The sequence below is a fragment of the Molothrus aeneus genome, chromosome 5, assembly GCF_037042795.1.
Source record: "Molothrus aeneus isolate 106 chromosome 5, BPBGC_Maene_1.0, whole genome shotgun sequence".
In the NCBI taxonomy this organism is placed as follows: Eukaryota; Metazoa; Chordata; class Aves; order Passeriformes; family Icteridae; genus Molothrus; species Molothrus aeneus.
Genome location: NC_089650.1, coordinates 20,332,458 through 20,352,798, shown reverse-complemented (window position 1 = coordinate 20,352,798; position 20,341 = coordinate 20,332,458). Strand labels below are relative to the sequence as shown.

Sequence of the window (20,341 nt, the reverse complement as noted above, 5' to 3'; positions counted from 1 at the left end):
TCCGGGCCTCCTTGTGCAGCCTTCGGTGAGCTGACTCAACTCCTGATCCCGGCAAATCCCAGCGGATGCCTCTGTGCAGGGCGGCAGCGAGCTGCAGCACTGACTCACCCGCTCTGATGAAATCACGGCCATTGTTATTAGCAGCCCATCTCGGTCCGATAAAGCGCAAGCAGCTGCCCTCGCAACAGCGAGCTCAGATCGACTCACTCTCTACAGAGAGCTGAGTGTCTGCTGCCGCACACTGCTCTTGTTCGCACCTCTGCCAGGTGAGCGCGGAGAGCTGCTAATGCAGAACGAGCTACACGCCCACTCTGCTCCGATCAAAGTCACTCTCGAAGGGGCAGAGCAAAGGGCAGTTTCCCAAACCCTTAGTTCTGGTAGTAAACTTGCAGTTGATTTTTTTCCTACATAAATTTTGATGAGAAAAACAAAAACCAAACCAAACAGAAAACCCCAACAACAACCAAATTTAAAAAAAACCCATGTTGGTGCAGTCTGCTTCTAATTCAGCATTTCACAACCAAACCTTTGGTATGCTGCAAAAAACATCAACATCATCCCCCCGACACCAACAAAAACAACAACACCAGCAACAAAACTCTGGCAGAAAACATTCAGTCACAAGAAAGGGCACCAGGCACTGATTCCTGCTGTATGTTATTACCAGTTGGTACTGCAGTAGTACTCATCTTGGAATTTGACCAGGAAAAGGGACTGGTTAGTAGCACAAGGAAATTATGACACGTTCAGTACAGCACAGTCATAGAAGATACCTTCTCTCCTGATCTAGAGGTCATTTGCAATGTATCTCATATTTTTCCTGGATTTTCCTTTTTTTTTTTTCCTTTTCTGTGGCTGGATATAGAACCACAGAATTCATAGATGTGCATGAATCACAGACAGCACTGAAAGGTTTCAGAAGCACCACTTAAACAGAAACTCAAACTTCAGTCATTGTCTCAGGACAATGTCATCATTTTATAGCTTCAAATGCACAGTAGTAGATGCACATCCTAAACTGCTTTTTCTTCCCCATTTTTACTGTTGTTTTTGTTTGTGACAAACTCACCATCTGTATCTTTCACAAATCCTGGTGGAAATGAGCCTACTTGGACTAGCGGGAGAAGCCACAAGAGGCCTACAGATCTTCTAATTTGTTTCTTCTTCCTCCCTTTGTTGCCTGGGCTAATTTTATTTCTGCATGTCTACAAGGATTCCTGCACGCCTGCCATTTGTGAAATTTTGCATTTTCATGATGGCAGGCTGGACATGGGCCAAGCACCTCTCACTTGCACAATAGCAGCGGACAATGTGCTTTGAATTTTCTCTGCACGCAAAGGTCAGTGACCCTTCCTCATTCACTTGCCTGTTTCCCTGCTACCCTGGAGCTCACAGATAAGTCATTGGCTGTTTTCTGCTGGCAGTTCTGCTTATATAAGAAACTTCTTTTGCATTTGATGCCAATTAAGGCTCATGAGTTCTGTCACATGAAAGTTGCCTCTAAAAAATTGGAGAAATTGGCAATGCTCTGCCCTCTTCTTCAGGGCTGTTAAAGGCTTTATCATGCACTCAGTTCATGGTTCCCCACTGAAATGCAAAGTTTTCAGCAGCAACGACAGGCTGGGTGTCAGAAGCTCTTTAGCTCATGCCTGTGTTTTAGCCAGTAAATGTAACTGCCTGGATCACCTAGGGAACACTAATGGTTTTGACTGACCTCCATGGGGTTTCATCTAAAAGCACCTGAGCCAATTGCTTTGAACAAATATTTGAAATGAGATGTCTGCAGAGCACTTTCTCTCAGCACAGAGGCACAAGCTGGGCCCAGGAAGGGCAGCAAGGTGATGGGCTGCAGCTGCAAGGAGGTGCATGAAGACTTCTGGGGCTGCACTGGGCAGGGATGGGCAACATTGCCAAACACTTCTCACACCAGTGTGGTGTAACCAGGCTCCTGGGCAAAGATCTGCAGAACAAGAGTCTGAGCAGAGCCCTAGTCCAGATGGCCACAGTTCTGTCCCACCAGACATCCTTGTTGTCCCTGTGATGTGACACCAGCATTGACTAAAGACCTGCTGCTTCCCAGCTGGGGTAGGGGTCACCCTTCCCCTGGCTGCTGGACTACACCTGCTGTGCCATTGCTCCTGCAGTGCAAAATGTCCCAGCTGATGGCACACTGCTGTTCAAGGCTGCTCAAGCCATGTAGTCCTGGCTGCTGGATCTTTTGCTTGTGACATCCTTGGTTACTCTCCACGAGGGCTGAAGGTAAAAGGGCCTTTCTAGAGCCTGCAGCATTGGGATCCTGTTGCAGAGGAAGGATGAGAGGTGCTGCTAAATAGGAAAATATCAGTAACAGGTGGCTGTTGTGAGAAGCTTCAAATTTCCTGCACAGCCCACTGAAACCTCCATTTAAAAAACAACAACCACCGCCCACGGACTTGTTTTCCTGGCACAAGAGGCTGGAACAGCAGCCTGAGCAGGTGCTGACTTGGTAGGTCATCTCCCTGGTGGCTCCTACCTGTAAGCAGTCCAATGGGAACCAGCCCTGACCCCGTGGTTTCTCCAGTGAGCACGGCTGCTACAGCAAACATGTACACCAAGGCAGAGAGACCTCTCTTTTGTGGCTCAGAAAACTGCCTGCACATCTTTCACATCAAAAGAAATTTCCATTTACTCTTTTTATCTCAGCCTTATTAATCACATAGACGTTTCCAACAAAATATTTGCAGCAGAACATAGGCAGAAAGTTCATTCAGACAGGAGCACAGCTCAGCTGTGCTCATCAAACTTATTTTACCATGTACAAGTCCAGCTTCCTCTGTTTCATTTGCTATGTTTGCCTTCCCACATACTTTTCCTACTTTTATCTCAGTTTACATTTTCTTCTCTCATGAACTGTCTTTCTTGCTTAAGAAAAATAACAAACAAAATACTCTTCTGGTTTTCCTCTTTATCCCTTCCCATTTTGGTTTCACAGTGGACTCTCTTGGGATATGTTCCAGACAGAGGTTTGGTTCTTTCCAAAACACTGGCAAATGTCAGGTAAGGTCAGAGCAGCACTGTCACCTTAAGGCTCCAGTCCCAGGTTGCTAATATGTGCCTCTTGCATGAGCAATAGACTCGGAGGTGTGAATGAATCACCACAGTATTAATAAGGATTGTGCTACAATTAAAACCTGTTGGAAGAAAGCGCAGGAAGGTTGGCAGGGTATGTGGCTAGAAGAGAGGAGTGTCTCTCCTTATGAAGTGGCCTGATCTGTGAGAGAGAGAATTTCATGGGAAGAAAATAGCGTGGGACATAGAAAATGTCTCCATCCTAGAGCCCCTTCTATCATTCCAAAATTCCCCACTTTGCCCTTGTATCTGGAGTCTTCACTGATTTGGGAATAGCCACAATCCTTAGCATTGCTCTTTTTCTGGGAGAAAAATGACTTTTACTGTGGGAGGGTACAAAAATGCAGGCTGACCCCTGTGCCTCCCAGCTCCTGACATGTGCAGTACCTGCAGGCAGCACTGCAAGGCCAAAAGCAGAGGCAAGAGAGACTGGGCAAGGCAGCCCTGAGCTTGGCCCCTGCACAGGGCAGCAGAGCAAGGCCCTGGTGGAGTTATCACAGATGCCACGAGGCTGTCACCTCCTGGTAATTTTGCTGTCATTAGGTGCTGCTCATAATGAGAAATCCTGATTTTACTGTGGTTCTGGTATGCTGTCCATAATTAGTGTGCAGTCCTTTAATACTAATTACCTTAGGTATTAGTTCCTTAAACATCAATTCAAAAAATCACATGAAAATTTACCTCTTCCTCAAATGAGTCATGAGTTAACACAGGGGTACTTGCAAGGCACTACTTAGACTTGCTTAATTAGTTAATCTCTGTAAAGGGGTTTCAAATGCATGAAGAGCTATCAAACTGCTAAGTGCATTATCTTCAATTAATTTTATGCAACTACATCTTCACTACCAAGAGGGTCTTTAGAGTGCTGAGGAAAGGAAAAAGAGACATTGCTTCTAATTTTAAAAGTAACTAATACAGAAAATTGAAAGATGATTTGACATGATGGGAATAATTGTGAATACACCATTTCTTTTGTTTCAGCCAGATCTGAATATGAAAGATTCATCATTTTTATCCCTCCTTTGCCTTTGTTAGTCTCTGGTTTCTTGGTTCCATCTCCTCTTGGCCTTAATGCTCTCCCTCTCCCTCACTGAGTGTTAACCCTCTCTCTTCCAAATTTATTACTACCTTACTTCCAAATTTATTACTGCCTGGAGTCCTGAGCTTACACCCTCATACAAATGGTAAGGGATCTTGTTTCAAAAGAAGCCTCATGGACTTCCCTTCAGAAGAAGACACTAAAGGGCCAGAGCAGAGCTCCTGCAAGAGAACAGGGCCACATCCAGCCCAGGCAGCCATATTCCCTGGACCACTGTGGTAGCCAGTAAGTTCTAACTGAGTCTTTCAAAGTTTTCTATTCTCTATAGAGTTTATATGCCTTGTTAAATATTCTCATTTTACTTCACCCATTAACAATCTGCTTTTGGTGGAGTTCTCTCAAAATGGGTTCTTTGTGCTAACACTCTGTCTAGCTGGCAGCTTTATTCAGGCCAGCTACATTGAATTGGCCTTCCCCAAGAACCTATTTCATGGGTTCTTTTTCTTCCACTGAGACTAACAAAAGGTAAGAACTTTTTTTTGTTGTTGTTGCTGAGTCTGATTTGTGCTTAGAGGTTTTCACTTGCCTATTCTTTCTTTTTCAATAATGATTAATCATCACTTCTCCTTGCTGACTGCTGAGGTCCCACGTGTGAAAAATTCAGGCAGCTTGTTTCATATCAACACGCCTGAGCAGTGGTTATGCAGTAGAGTCCCCATCACAGGGTTTGTGAAGGGGACACGTAATGTGCATTTGCAATAAATTTCTATCACATCTGGGCATTCACTTAGCAGTTATTTGAAAACTTAATTTAATTAATTAATTTACCTTATTTTATCCAAAAGAAACTGGAATAGAGAATAGACTATTAGATGGCTACAGCTTTATTCTCTGCATACTGTAAAATAACAGCTTAACCTGTTGGATGGGACATTTCTCTAGTGAGCCAGAGCTGTGTACATGGTGATCCTCAGCACAGCAAGTTGTCAGGGAAAGAATTTCTGCCACCAAACCAGAGAAAACTCTCCAATTCCTCCCCAGTTCAGTTCTACAAAAGGAACCAGTGAGGAATATTAACTGTTATCCAATCCAGTGGATACTAATTTAGCTGAAGGGTCTGATCTTCTCTAATCAGACTATCTAGCTGAAGTGTAGGTACCTAAGAGATCAGCTGGAAAATGGGAAGTTGCTAGGGGGTACAGAAAGAAGACCAGGCCTACAAGAAGAAGCAAAGAAAGCTTCTTGCCCTCCCATACCTTCACCACTTGCATGTTTGTACAAAAGCTTACAGGGTTCCTCCCCTTCATCTGGTATATCCATACAGTCCACACACACAGTGTGAGATGGGTAAGCCAGAAACTATTAAGAAAATAGTTAAACTAGAAGAAAGCCAGAAACTATTAGGGAAAGCCTAGATTATCTCAACCTCCACCTCCTTCACTTTCCTTCCCTAACAGAAGGTTTAATGTGGCGGCCAAGGATCATTTAATTTACGTGGGTGTCCCTCCTGCCTCTGACAGAAAGGTGGAATGGAGCCTGAAGAGACTATGACTGCTACCAGATCCAAAATGAAGGGATAGGGCTACCTGAATACTGAACCTGAAGTTAATCTGAAGCCTGACTTTCCTGAGGGACATTTCTACAGAATAAACCTAATTGCAGGAGTTTATCAATAGTTAGCTAAAGAGGTGACAGGGCAGGGAGCACCCAGCAAAGTCTTAATGAACAGTCCAAGATTTTTGCTCCCTCCCCTTCATGACTGTGAAAAAAAGGGGTAAAAAATTTCTTCCTCAAAGGGTTCTCTTTCATACCATCATTTCAAAAGACCAATTGCCAATAAATTAAGACAAAACAAAAAACAATGTATGTCCTGGTGGCAAGGGAAGATGCACTCCTTCTCTGTCCCTGTCACGTCGGAAGAGCAGCTCGAGCAGAGCCCTCTGGGCCACACTGTGCCCTCACAGCACCACCGGTGTGACGTAGTTGGCAGGGAAGAGCCCCAGTTCCCCACGCAGGCGTCCCTTCCACCAGGAGGGGTTGGAGCTGTCCAGAACCTCCAAGATGTCCCCAGTGCGGAAGCCCAGCTCATCGTGCTCCAGAGCATCGAAGTCGTACAAGGCACGGACCCACAGCGTTCGCTGGAACGGAGAGGAGAGACAGGCAGGGAACAAGGAGCCAGGACTGTGAAAGATCATCTTTGCCACCCCTCCTAAGACCCAGTGAATACATTCACTAAGCAAGGACAAGCAGTGCTGAATTTTAGACCAACTTGCAATTAAACCAGGAAGTGGCCAAGATGGCAGGAAGGAGGGACCAATTAACTGGGACACCCAAGGGATGGTGTTTGGTTTCTCAGCAGCCTCAGTGTATTTGTGGGAATTTGCACCATAAGGTGAAAAGTCAGACTGAGAGCAGGTCCTTAGGAAATTGTGTTCTCCTGGCTCTGCTGCCTCTGCCCTATAAGGGCAGCCAGGACAGCCACATCTGAAGCCAGTTTTGGGAGCACAGAAGCACTCCTGCCTGAGACCTGCTGGGCTGTAACTATCAGGGAATGGCTCTAGGGAGCTGGCCTGTGCTGGTACAGATACGGAAATGTGTCCTCAGCCAGTTGATGACTGCACACAGGCAAGCACACAGGCAAGAGTAGAGAACATTGTAAAGAAGGATGAAGAAGGATATTTGTTCTTTCAGGCAATTTAGGGGCATAGGGAAGGGTCTTAAACCTTCTTCAGACTCTCCCCAAGGTCAGGTCCCTGAGATCCAAAGGATTTAGTGTCTGTTTGGGTATACCAGTTTATTTGGAGTGTGCACTGTCATGTGCACTATGGTTAGATTTTTTTCTCTAGGACTTTGCAGTCAATCTCCCAGATTTCTTTGGCCAGAAATCATATTTTAAAGGACATAGCTTGGGCTTCTTTCTGGGAAATTGTTGGCATCCACACCACAGGGCATGGATAATTTAGGAGGTATATCTGGCAGGGACAGAGGGAGAGATCTGTTTGAAGGCAGACAAATTTTGATAAATCTTCCATTTGGGGCCCTGCTTAGACCTCGCCCCTAGTTAATTGGTTGGACATATAGAACTTCCTATAATTGAATTTGTGGCTTCTACATCACTGATGGAATGTGGCAGGCAAAAGCATGTTGTTATTCATTGCCACAGCCTCTGAGAGATAAAAACCACTGTACTTTAAGCTGGATTACAATAAAGATTCCGGGCTTTTGCCAAGAGAAGAGGCATGCCCCTATTTTTTAACATGTTCCAAATAATCTAATCCAATCTGATCTTTTTCACTCATTCTTGAGAAAGGTCTGCTGTCTTTCCCTTCTCTCCTTGGATCTAGGTTCTCTGGTTATGGAGAGAGACATAACCAGACATTGAAGCTGGACTTTTCTTCAAGGAAGAGGAGCATCCTTAGGTCACACTGAGCTGATGGGGAAATATTTGTAGCTGCCAGTGGAGTCACAGGCTGAGGCAGAGACAGACACCACATTCTGTGTGGGCATTCACACAGTGGGACTTGGCAGAGCAGGTAGTGACTGAAGGTCAAGTGCCAGGTTTGGATCCCACAGGGGAGTGGTCTGGGATGTCTGCAGAGACACAACTGCATCACACCCACATCCACTGTGCTAAGAGGCTCTGACAGCCAAGGGTGTCAGGTAGGTGAGCCCCGCTTTGACGGCAAAGGAGGTCTGAGAGATGTGCCAGGCACAGACAGTAGAGCTGGGTGATCTCAGGCCTTTTCAGGACGGCCGCAAAAATTAATGGAAGAGACGGTGTGACTACAAGTGCATTGCAAGACAGGAGGAACATTGTAGTATGGTATAGTATCATGAGGCTGCTCTCCATAGAACTTAAAAAATGTACTGTACATTTAGCTGCTGACATCAGTCACTGCCTGGCTGTGGTGGCAAAGATAATTGAAAGCCCTGTGCATTAATGGACATGAAGTTCTTCTAGAAGAGATCATTAGGCTTTCAGAAATTCTTCTGCTGGACTAGTCTCATGCTTGATCAAAATCCATGGGTGAGCTTGTGCTCATTCCAGTGTCCCAGACAGGGATTGTTCCTGTTTTGCTGAGCTCATGCTAAGTTCCCTCTTCCATAAGGCTGCATAAGACTGACCTGGAGAGCAGTTACCAGAACTGTGCTCACATTACACTGTAGTCCTACCCTCAGGGTGTCCCAGGAGCAGGTTCAAGTGGCTGGCATAAAGTCATGAGACTCAGAAATGTCTTGTAAGACATGGCCTGGCAGGCAAAATACACTACTTCTCATGCAACCTCCATGTAGGTGACATGGTGCAGACTGCTTGGCCATTGCTAAGGGACCCAGTGACGTGGGCAGAGGAGGCCTCCCAGGTGCATCACCTACCGGTGTCTGCTGGTGCAGAGGGTCCGTGTGTCTCCTCTGCATAGCTCCTGCACTGCCTTGGCCATGATCCCTTAGCCTGTGCATCATGTCATTCCTGTCCAGACTCCCACCATATCTTTCCTAGAAAGAAAATAGCAGTAAAAAAGTCGTGTTGATATGGTTTTGGCTGGAATAGAGTTAATTTTCTTTGTAGTAGCTGGTATAATGCTGTGGTTTGGATTCAGTATGTGAATACTGCTGATAATACACTAATGTTTCAGTTGTTGCTAAGCAGAGGCTCACTCTAAATCAAGGACTTCTCAGTATCTGGCCAAAGGGATATTCCATACTCTAGAACATCATACCCAGTATATAAATTGGGGGGAGTTGGCCAGAAGAGGCCAATAACTGGTTAGGGACTGGCATCAGCCAGTGGGTGATGAGCAATTGTATTGTGCATCACTTCTTTTTCTTGAGTTTTATTCCTCTCTCTCTTTTTGTTATTTCCTTTTAAATAAACAGAAAATGATAATAACAACTATTATTATTACTACTAGTACTACTGCTACTATTTACTCTATTTCAATTATTAATTTGTTCTTATTTCAACTCATAAGTTTTACCTTTTTCTTGATTCTTTCCCTACTCCCACCTGCAGGAGGAGAAGTGAGTGAGTGGCTGCATGGTTCCTAGTTGCCTACTGAGATTAAACCACGACACATATATATTCTGAGATGTATAAATGAGGGGATTTAAGAGTCATTAGTGGGCCAAGAATCAGGACCAAGCCCACACATCAATAATTTTAGATGTCTGCTTCCAATAAAGTCCCTGTGCTCCAGCTCTGCAAGTAATGACCCTCATGGAAGAGGTCAGCTTAGACTGCTCTATTTTGGATTTTACTTTTTAGGAATTGAAAGCTGACTCTCAGCTGTGTTTCACAGCTGCTGGGACAAATAGTCAGAGAGGGGCTTTTTTGGTCTCTGAGACTTGTGGAGAAAAAACTAAGGTTGTTCTAACTTACAGATAAAAACCATGCTTGCCAAGGTGACTTCAGCCAATCTGGAGTCATTATGACCCAGTCCTGCCCACTCCTTGCTCTTCCTCTGTCCCATGTGCTGGGGGAACATCAATTGTGCTGGTGCAGCTGACTGTATCTGAGGACTCACTACTTTACTTTTTCTTGGGCTGCTCCATAGTGTAAAGGACAGCAAGCAGGCCTATAAATCTAGTAGCCAAATTAGCCAAAGAAGAATGAGACAAAATCAAATTCAAAGAAAAGTAGCCATATGACCACACATCTAAGTCATACCAACACAAATTGGCTGAGGCAGATGAAGAGAAGAAGTAGGAAACATCTAGGAAACAAGTTCTCTTTTGTGTGCACAGCTGAAAGACGCAGATTTTTGACAAAATGACTGCTCACTCACTACCAAGCAATAAAAATATGCCTGGGCTTGATGTCCCAGCCCCTTGTTCCTGGCAGTACCTGTTGCTGCTGCAGTATGGGAACAGGATGCTCTACATATCTCTTGGATACAGAAGAATGATCTTCTCCAGCTGCTCCTCCCACGTGGAATCCTTCCCGACCTATCCATTCCAGGCTCCCACCACACCTCTCCTGATGGAAGAAAGATCACAAAACTGAGGTCACCTCCTACCACATCCTTGACTAAAGCTGTGCAATCACTGCACACTGAGCACTACCACTACTACCCACTACTCTGGAGGCTCTTTCAAATAAAAGACCCCGCCTCTCTGAACAGAAGAACAAATCAGGAATCCTGTATTTTAGATCTTTGTAGCCACTCTCCATCTGAAATCAGTGTAGTACTGGGAGGTGCTGGGCTGAAAATATGGCTACTGATGTGAGGATGAGCACAGGAGCCAAGCTCTTTCTTGAAATACTGCCCTTAGAATCCGTTTGTCTCTGAACTGAAATTTATATATTACAATCATTTCATCATATGGCTGTAGCATCTAAAAATTTGAATTGTGAACAGAAACCCCACTGTGATGGGTGCTAAACATACTCTGCTGTGCCCATTACCATAATAAATGTACAGAGAGTTTGCCAAAGCAAACTTGAGTTCTGTTCTTTCATTTGCCTGTCTGCATCTTGGAGCAAATGCATCTCTTTCCCTTCCTGCTCACAGTCAGCCCAAACAGGTTGTTATACTGATATACATGCGTACAGTCTTTCTTTCCTTCCCCAGACACAGAGATTCATTGCTGTGATCTCTCTCTTACAGATCCCAGAGCCTCTATTTTAATAGCTTACTGGTGCATTTTTAAAGCTCTGTATAAGTGGTCTAGAAAGAGACAACAACCCAGGCCCATTCTTCAGACTGAGAATGTATCATCTCTCATTTTGAGCCAGCAAGAATGACCCACACACAGCCTATAAAGCTATACTGCTGTAGTCAGCAGGTCACATACTTTCTGCCTTGCCTCTACTTACTTGTGCATCCTGGTAATTTAATACCAGAATCCGCTTCCCAGTAAAGCAGGACTTGGGTTGCTGCAGTGACCAGGCATGTTCACTCCCAGTACAGGGAGTGCAAGGTGTAGCAGTCTCTGCTATGTCATTTGCTTGTTCCCCTGGCACAAAACCAGGCATTCATTGGACTGGGATTTGTCTGAGTTCTCAAACATTGACTATACCTTCCCTGAAGGCACATCTTGTTCCCAGATCTCCTATGTTCTTCTCTGTAGTACTTTCCAGTTCCTAACAGCCAGGTTAACTGCTCCAGGTTCTGCCCTCTGTTCCCCCACATTCCTTTTACTGTGTTTGCTCAGTAGCAGGAGATGGACAATTCTTCTGAGCAGACAAACTTGCAGGTGTAGTTGCACTCTGGGTGTGTGAAAGGACCCTAAGAAACCAGACTCAAATTCTTCTCAGTCACAATCCACCAGCCAGTTCTGTACCTGCCCTTAGGCAATCTAGGCATTTCAGTAAGGTAAATCCTGCTTCCCTTGGCATCTCAGAATTTCAGTTCTGAGCTCTTAGCAAAGCTTTAGCAAAGCACCTTTATTCAGATTTGAAGAATCAAAAAATTCTGCTCAATTTTACAACTCTACATACCACTGAATCCACTAAGAATCTGTGTCTCAGGCCCCACCAGTGTAGTTATGTGGCTGGGTTTCCAGGGACACACAGTCCTCCTCCTCACCATGAGACATTCTCATGGGATGAACTCCTTCCACAGAAAGGTTTCTGACTGAGAAATTCCTAAGGACAGTTTGTGTTTACCTTTTCTTCTTGGCTGTTGTCCCTTAGGAAGATCTGCTTCTGCCTGGAGATGGAAGTTGTCTTGTAGTAGTCCACCAGCTTGTTTAGTGAGTGGAATTTCTCTGTCCACAAGTAATAGCTACCCTTGGAATCCCTCATCACTTTGAAGTGTTGCACATCATCTTCATGCCTGGATCCCAATGGAAAAGAGATCATCAACAGATTGCACTTTTACCTTTTTTTAAAAAGTCTTTTCCAGAAGGGTACCAGGACTTCTTGCTTGGCCAAATCTAGACTTCTGGAAAGTCATGCAATGGCAGTCCTTGTGCCTACTGGACCCAGATGTGGCTCTGTTTCAAAAGACTTGTCAATCTGCAAACACACAGTGCCCCAGGGCTGCCCAGTCACAAAGCACTATCAAAACAAAGCACAGGGTTTTAAACCTTCTCTTTTGAAATAAAGGTCACAGGAGCTTCGAGGGTGAAAAAGTGCAGTTGTAGTCTACCCAACAGCCTCTGCAGGTCCTGTTAACATCCAGTCTGCATTGACTATAAGACCTGTATTACACCTTTACACACCATGGGGATCACCACTATATGCAGACAAAGTCATGTGAAGCCATACACTAAACTTTTAAGATGGTATAAAATCTCATGTAACATCATTACTACAGGTCATTCTCCCTATCCAAAAAGAAAAAAAAGAAATTTTCTGATGCTGTTACAAGCCAAATTAACAATCTTAACCTTCTGCCCCTTATTCCCCCTGCACCTCCCCACCTCTCACCTCTTGTCTGATGTGTACAATTCCTCTTTGCACCAGATGTCATCTAGCTTTGGTACCCACCTCCTTGCTCTGTGCAACTCCAGGCACACAAAACACTCTTCTCAGAGGCTACATCTGCACAAATAAACTAGATGGGGACAGCCAGGGACTGAATGCTATCCTTGACTGCTACAGCCCCCAAGCAGTTGAAGTGTTAGCATGGTTGTGGTTTAAATGGAAAAGCTCTCCCTTAGATAGTGCTGGGCCATGGTTAGAAAGAACAGGCCAGGAACTGTTCACAGGGAGCTGCTTGAATATAGCTCTTCTGTTTGGTGGGGTGAAGAGGGTTTAGCCATACAGATCTGACCTCTGCCTCACTGCTTGACTTCAGGGCCAGAGAAAGAGCCTGACTGTACTTGATTTGCTGGTGTTAATTAGTGCAAATGTAACCAGAATGTTTTCCTGCATTCCTCCTGGATACTTTTTGAGCTGCCTGAATCAGCAAGTACATACTACTTGGAAAAGACTAATCATGACTTGTTAATCATGACTCTAATTTAAAACTGGTTATCAACTATTTGACTGAAAATTGGGAAGCCAAACATCATTGAAAGGCTCTGTTTAGAAGAAAATGCACTGAGAAGTGCTGGGCTACAGCAAGCTGCTGAAATGCAGCTGGGCTGCAAGCAATGAAAAACCAGTCCTTGTCCAATGGCTGTTTAGTGACCTGTGGGAAAAAAGTTAACAATGTAATAGTAATCTCTTCATAGGTAGTAGCTGAATTCTTGGATTTGGTAACCAGAGCTGTCAGGGAATTAAAACAAATGGAAGACACATGTTAAGCACAGTGGGAGACTTTCCCTGTACCATTCTGCTCTGCTGTAGCTCTTTCAGAGAAGGAGGTCACCAGGGGATGCAGCTTTGGAATGGGGCATTCACTGTGTCACTTGAAAAGAGGCAGAAACATTTGGGAATCAGATGCCTAATTTGTTCTCATTCACAACACAGCAGCACTACCAGTGACTGGCAGCCTGCAAACTTCTCAAGAGCCTACATCACATTAGGAATTCTTATGAGAGGAGGCTAGGGACACCATTAAACAGGAAAAGAAGCAGGAATATGCTGCTAGAAGCAGATACCTGACAGAGATGGAGAAGTCACCATGAGAGTTCTGACTGGCTCGGACGATGAAGCAGCCAACTCCTTTGCTCATGAGGAGGTTCTCTGCTTCATGGCGGGATATCTTCTCATCAAACCAGCTGTCAAGTGGGAAAATTCATGGAGATGTGAATAAGGATGGGAATTAAGGTGAGGAATAAAAAAGTTGAGGATAGGGAGAACGTGAATAAGCAGGGTGGAGGCAAGAAAACAAAAGGATCAGAGGAGCACACATGGCTACTCCCAGTGGCCACGTATATGCTGAGGTACAGGGGTTTGATGGATGCAGATAATTTTCTTTGAGTAGTAAAAGCATGTACATGCAAAGAGAACAATGTAAGCTTTGGTCTGCTAAGAAGCAACACTCAGCTGAAACTGTAATTACAGACACAGTACAATAAGGTGTTAGTCAAAGAAATTTTAAATGAAAAATGTGTATGTATACATATATACACACATAACTCTCAGACATATACATCAAATTGTTTTTTGGCAAACTGATTGAAAATTACTGGGCTGTGATGGATATATTGCATGGAACGCACATAAATTTTTAGTAGAAGCAAGCCATGAAAGTTTTACTACTAATAAATTGGTTCCTGCAAGAGTTGCAATATCACAAAATCACAGAAGCGCAGAATACACAAGCACACTTACACAAATCTAGCCAGGCATACCAAACAACAGCATAAGGCACTGGACTAATAATGAGAAAGTCACCATAAATAGTAAAAGAATATGATGTCAGTAGGAATTTTTCTGTAGAGAAACACAAAATCATATACATTTGCATATGTCCACTCCATAGCTAATAAGATCTACAATCTGCAGTCTTTGACTTCACCTAATACATAATTGCCTGTATTGCATTAAAATGAAGGACTGTTAAGTTCCTAACATCTCTCATTTCTGCTTTGGAGTTCCTTATTATCATCACAGTTTACCTATGTATCATTAGCAAAGAAAAATCAGATGAGCCTTGATAAACAATCTCAATGGTTACTTAATCAGAAAAAAGATGGGCAAAAACCATCCATCAAAAATAGGAGGCAACTTTCTTCCCTACGTCTAGTTCTGTCATCTGGGCTGAACTGCTTCAAACTGCAGACCTGGCACTTAGAAAAGTGTCAAAGTGGAAATATTTCTTCACAGCTCTTGCACAGAGAAAGCAACACAAGAAAAATGTGTGTGAAAGAAGAAGCTGCCAGTGCTTCTGAGTGATGGCACAGCCCTGTGAAAGAGTGAACAAGAACAACTGACTGGAAGATCTCATCCCCCTGAGGCCCAAAAGTACAAGCCCTTATTTGCACAGCAAACGAATAATGTCCTTCAGCTCAGCCAAGCAGGTTGGCTTATGTCCAAAAAGGCCACTAAGTGCCACCTCCAAAGGGAACAGAGGCACTTATTTGTAACCTCAAAATCCCTGTGTGCTCCCAGTCTGACTGCTCAGGGCAGCAGTGCGTTACAGCCACAAGCATTGGGCTTGGTGCATGCTCTGCTTGTTCACCTCTGAAATGCTGCAGCACTTGTGAAAAAAGAGGACAATGAGAGGTGCTTCTGGGAGCTTTTCTGCTAACTGAAAGGTTGTAAAAACCCCATGCACTGTCATATTTATGGCATAGGGCTGGAGAGCACATTTAACATGCATTCCAACACGCATCAGTCCTCTCTGAAGGTGCAGCTCCATCTCCTCAGCGGGAAGAGAGAAATGCAGGTACGCCTGTCCCCTGACAGATCTGCTTGTGTGTGAGAGAGAGAGCAGGGCGGCATGGCTGGTCTGTCAGCTCTGCCGATCCAGAGTACCACCAGCTGTCACAGCATTGCACTGACCTCTAGTGCGCCGACAGAAACTCACAGGCACTTCGGGGGCAGGGAATGCGGCGGCAGGGTGGGAAAAGGGAGTCAGTGTCCTTTAGAGCCGAAGGGGAGGAAATTTTTTTATGATTCGTTTTCAGAAAGATCTCTTGCTCTTACTTTTGTGCATAGCCTCTGTCTCTGCTCCCAAGACTTCACATCATGACTATTCTCCTTCTCTCTGAGGACCTCTAAATGCAATTCCTGCCACATCCCAGTGTCCCTGTGCGCAGCAGCAACAAAGGAGTCACTTGGGACTGACAGCGATCATCAGATCCATTTAGCTCCGAAAGAGCAGAGGATGCTTTGGGGTAGAAATACTCTGTGCTGGCAGAACCGTGTGTAGCATTACGGCAACCCCTGCCAGCCCCAAAGTGCAGGATGTTATGCCCAGCATTTCCCCTGTCCTTTCCTCTCTGCTCTCAGTGGAAATGTGCCATGGTGGTGATACCATTTCTGTCACACTTACGGAGGAACATGGAAATCAATGAAGTTCTTAGGAACGTAGCCCTCATGACTTCTGAGCTCAGCCTTGTACCACTCTTCCTGGGAGCTCAAAATCTGCAACGGAGAAATGGACGGAATAAATGCATCTCCTGAGACAGGCAAAAGTAACCAAGATTCAGGAAGAAACCTAGAATGTCTTGTAAGAATAAAATAAAATTGTACATGTTCTCTGCTCCCCACCCATGGTGCAACAAGGTTAGTGGCTGATGACCATTTCAAAGCAAGCAAGCAATAAAAAAGCCCAAGTAGAATTAGAGAGATGGCTTGTTAACTTTACCCCTTTGTCTGACTGCCTGTCTCTGTATCTCTGATGCTTGTGAAATGGAGAAAATTCAGCTTTGAAAGACTTAGTAGGGGTTTAATTTATTCTCTGTGCTGCCTTTTGTAGCTGGTACTGTAGCATCTCGGATTCACAAGGGAAGAAGAAAATATCTTTGAAAACTCCTCTGACATATGGGTATGGAGAGATATGCAGCTGTGTCTATGTGTGTTATGGCTGCACAGATGTTACCATGTGCTCTCACCTGTCATTTCACAAGAGATTCTTTAGTGGGTTAAGCCTTCAGCTGCTCTGAGCTTTGCCAAGGTAAATATAAGAAGGAGGCAAAAAGTGTTTTCAAGACACTATTATACTTAGGAGATTGTAAGATAGCTAGGATAGCTGGAAGTGAGTCCACATCACACACTGGAGCAGCTTCAAGTGTGCTCATATTAATGTTAACTGTAATGGTCCTTAGAAGCATCACTGCTGACCAGGGAGGGCCCAAATTCATGACACCCGGGCTGATGGCCCAAGATACAGCCCTAAGCTAGAGGAGAGAGGACAGGAATACAACCACAGTGGGATTTTACTGCAGATGTTGTGGTCTTTGGTGTTTGACATTCCAGCTCCTGGGACAGGATTCTGCTGTATGAGATAGACCATGTTCCTGCTCTTTCTGGTTTTGGAGAGGAGCCTAAAAGCATGAGCCATGATAGTTTTAAAAGGAAAAAGCCAGTGGAAATTATTTAATTTAAAATCTATTGTTAACAGTAATAATACTTACGTTGTGAGCCAGTCTCATGGTTTTGGGAGCCTAAGGCACATTTTAACTGCTTTGTATTGGCAACAGGATGTTACTGTCTCTGGAGCCAATTCTTCATTGCCTTCCCTGCCACATAGGCCTTTTCAAACATTTGGATTCAGAAAAGTTGAGGATTAGAAAGCTGTGGAATTCCCTACTTGTACAGTCACTGCTGTCCTCATGCCTGGGTGCTGGGTTGAGGACCTTTTTTCACTACTGTGGCCAAACGTAGGGGATGATGGCTACCTCCTGCTCATGCCTGAGCCCTGCTCTGTTGGAAGTGAGGTTTCCAGAACGACCCACCAGCTGTTTGCCACTGCAGAGCTGGCAGGTTTCTCTCAGTGTGTCATCCTCTCAGAGAAGGATGTGGGGGGGGGGGGAGGTAAGAGGGTGGATTTCCTCCTGTCGCTACTGGTTGAGGGCCTCATGCTTCCTGTTTTGTAATCTCTACATCAATATTTCACCTTATCTCCTTCATATATCAGCAGGTTGTTGCAGGCAGCACAAGGGGGCTCATGATGGGGTAGGAATGTGTGTGTGCCTATGCCAGAACAGAGTTGCTACTCAGGCTGATTTACTGCTACTACAGCTTGGGTGGCTAAGGTGTTGTTTTGTTTACCTCAAGGACATTGAAGCAAGAAGGAGTTTGATTTTTCTGGTGGTGAATTCTCTATGGCAACCAATAATAATAAAACTGGTGTGTAGTGTGACACTTTTTATCAGAGGATTCCAGCATACTTTGAAAAGAAGCTCTAGCTTATAATGATTTTACAGGAAAGGGAACTGGGGAACAGAAGAAAAAGTGACCTGGCCAACACCATCACCCCAGCCAGGGACTTGATGGAAGTTTCCTGAGAAAAAAGGCATCAGTAAAGGTCATGTGATAGAAGGGACTGACCGGGGAAGAATAAGAGTGGATATCTGTGCTGAAGAGAGGCGGTGATTTCTCCAGAACCTTCCTGTAGCTCTTTGGAAAGATTTGGTACTAATGAGCTCTGGATGCTATCAACTTTGTCTAAGTGCCAAGTATTAAAAGGCCAATGAAATAAAAAAGGCTGGTAATGGAAAAGGCAAGGCTGAGACTCAATATCTGATTATTAGCTGGAATATCTGACTGCACAGAGGGGTAGCAAAGGCTCCTCACCAAACAGGGCTGTATATCCTGTGGCTGTACATCATCCCTTTGGACAGTAAAGGAGCTAAGGCCATAGGGAGGAGTAATACTCAGGCATTTTCAATGGAAACAGAACATCTAGGGCTGAGAAGTGGATAAATAATTAGGGTGAAACTTAAAGTGACTTCATCTGTGGGACTTTGGTAACGTTAACAAGAACTGTTCTATCATAACACATACAAATCAACTTTAAAGAGACTTCCAGAAGCTCTGTATTGTAGATGACCAACTCTATTCTGCCATTACCCCATTGTGAAATTCCTGCAAGGGTGTATATAATGTTATTAGACCAGGACCTCTTAAACTATTCCACTGTGTGTGTAACAGTCTGTCTCATGGAATTTTCCTCTTCTATTTGCAATTGCCTAAGATCCCTGCAGCATCTAACAATAATTAGTAACAGTGAAAAGTTAGATATAAATTCTAGAATTGATGAGAGTTATCTTTTAAACAGTTCAACAGCTGGAAATAACGAAGACAGCAATTCCTCTGGACAGAACTGATCCTGCCTGTGTTTAGACATAGTCAGCATAATGTAGTCACTGTGGATGGTTTACCTGGTTAATGAAAACAGACAGGATCCTCAAAATCTGCCACCAAAGATCTTGGTCTGTGCCCCAGCAAAGGTACATACCCTTCCCTGCTGACTACCAGAGGACTGCAGGGCAACTAAATCCATAGTTCATGGACATAAAATCAAGAAAAGTGGACACAGACTCAAGTAACCTGGGAATTGTTGTCCTATTGCAAACCCTATGGGAGAGGAGTATCCTGCATTTGTATCCTAGTTTATAGATGTGTCTACATCTCTTTGGTCAAGGCAAAGGGAAGCACAAGAAAGATCTGGAAGCAGTCTCAGAAAAGCTGTTTAGTCAAGCTGGAGACTGTACTTACCTTCAACATATCCCCAGCATGGAAGCTCAACTCGTCTTCTCCAGAAGCAGTGAAATCAAACTTGGCAATGGCTTCCATACTGTGTCTTGGGGGCAGAGCAAAGCTGGAAGAGGTAATGTCAGATACTTGTCAGCACCTATGAGCTACTGGGATTGTGGAGTCCAGCCTCTGGAAAGCTGACAGGCAGTGCTGGGATTCGAATGTGGAGAAGCACTCACCACCTATGGGCAGCCATTAGTTACTAGACATGGAAAGACATTAGCAGGTAGAAGAGAGGGCGTGGGTGAGCTGTAATTAGCTGAAGTCAGAAGTACAAATAACCAATAGTGGATGCTTACTCCAACAGATCTCTTTCTCTAGAGCAATCTCATGGGAAAAACATGTATAGACCAACTCTGTCATAGTTCCCAATAAAGCAAGCGACTCTGTCCAGCAATAGAAAAATGCATTTGTCCCCTGCAGTGACTCACTCTTTGCCTCAAGAGTGAGTCAAATTGCTGACAAAACAAACGAGGCTGCAATAAATATATATTTTTTCTTGGACACGGGCCACAATATGGAAGGTTGAAAGAGTCTCTTTTTTGTGATGGTTTAACAGGGGTGACCACAACTTTCAGGTAGGAAAACACTGTTTGCAGAAAGGCTGCATTCCCTATTTTGAAGCTGGCAGAGAGTTAGCCTATCTCAGTGTTGGTAACCCAAGAGCCCAAAATATATCAGACAGCCTGCAAACCACAGCCTGCTTTTCAGCACCAGAGCAATGTGGCAGGGGAAGTGACAAGATGGGCTTTGCTCCTTCACCACTTCCTGCTCACGTAACTTGGATGTACCCCAGCAGGACCATTTTTATAATCAAGAGTTACCAATTTCCCATGGCTGGGTCATGTACCCCACAGCCCAGTGGCGAGGCTGCCAGTGACAAGCCAAGAAATAGCCAGGCAGTGCCACCTTAAGCAAGTGCACTGCTGGCAGATGCACTTGCAGCACAGCTTCTGAAGACCATCAGACAGCTGCAATATAGAAATAGTTTTTACAATTTTTAAGCTAGGTTTGTCTGGGAACAAAGATCCTGAAGCCACAGGTTCCACTACCTAATCTCAATTCTCACAAAAACACCCAGTCTTCATGTCTTGAGATGAAGTGCCAGCTTGCCTGATCCAAAACATTCTTAACCAGAAAGCTCTAGAAAGACA

At 44.4% G+C, this 20,341-nt stretch overlaps 1 protein-coding gene across 1 annotated transcript; it reads right to left on the bottom strand.

The window, feature by feature from the left end:
* Positions 1-6,105: 6,105 nt before the first annotated feature.
* GRAP2 (GRB2 related adaptor protein 2) lies at positions 6,106-19,244 on the bottom strand. Its single transcript, XM_066550298.1, has 7 exons — positions 19,149-19,244; positions 15,979-16,070; positions 13,637-13,756; positions 11,754-11,922; positions 9,990-10,121; positions 8,522-8,641; positions 6,106-6,285 (listed from the first exon to the last, which is right to left on the bottom strand). The coding sequence occupies exons 1-7, from the start codon at positions 19,224-19,226 to the stop codon at positions 6,106-6,108; spliced, it is 891 nt and encodes a 296-aa protein (XP_066406395.1). The 5' UTR covers positions 19,227-19,244.
* Between the last annotated feature and the right edge of the window lie 1,097 nt (positions 19,245-20,341).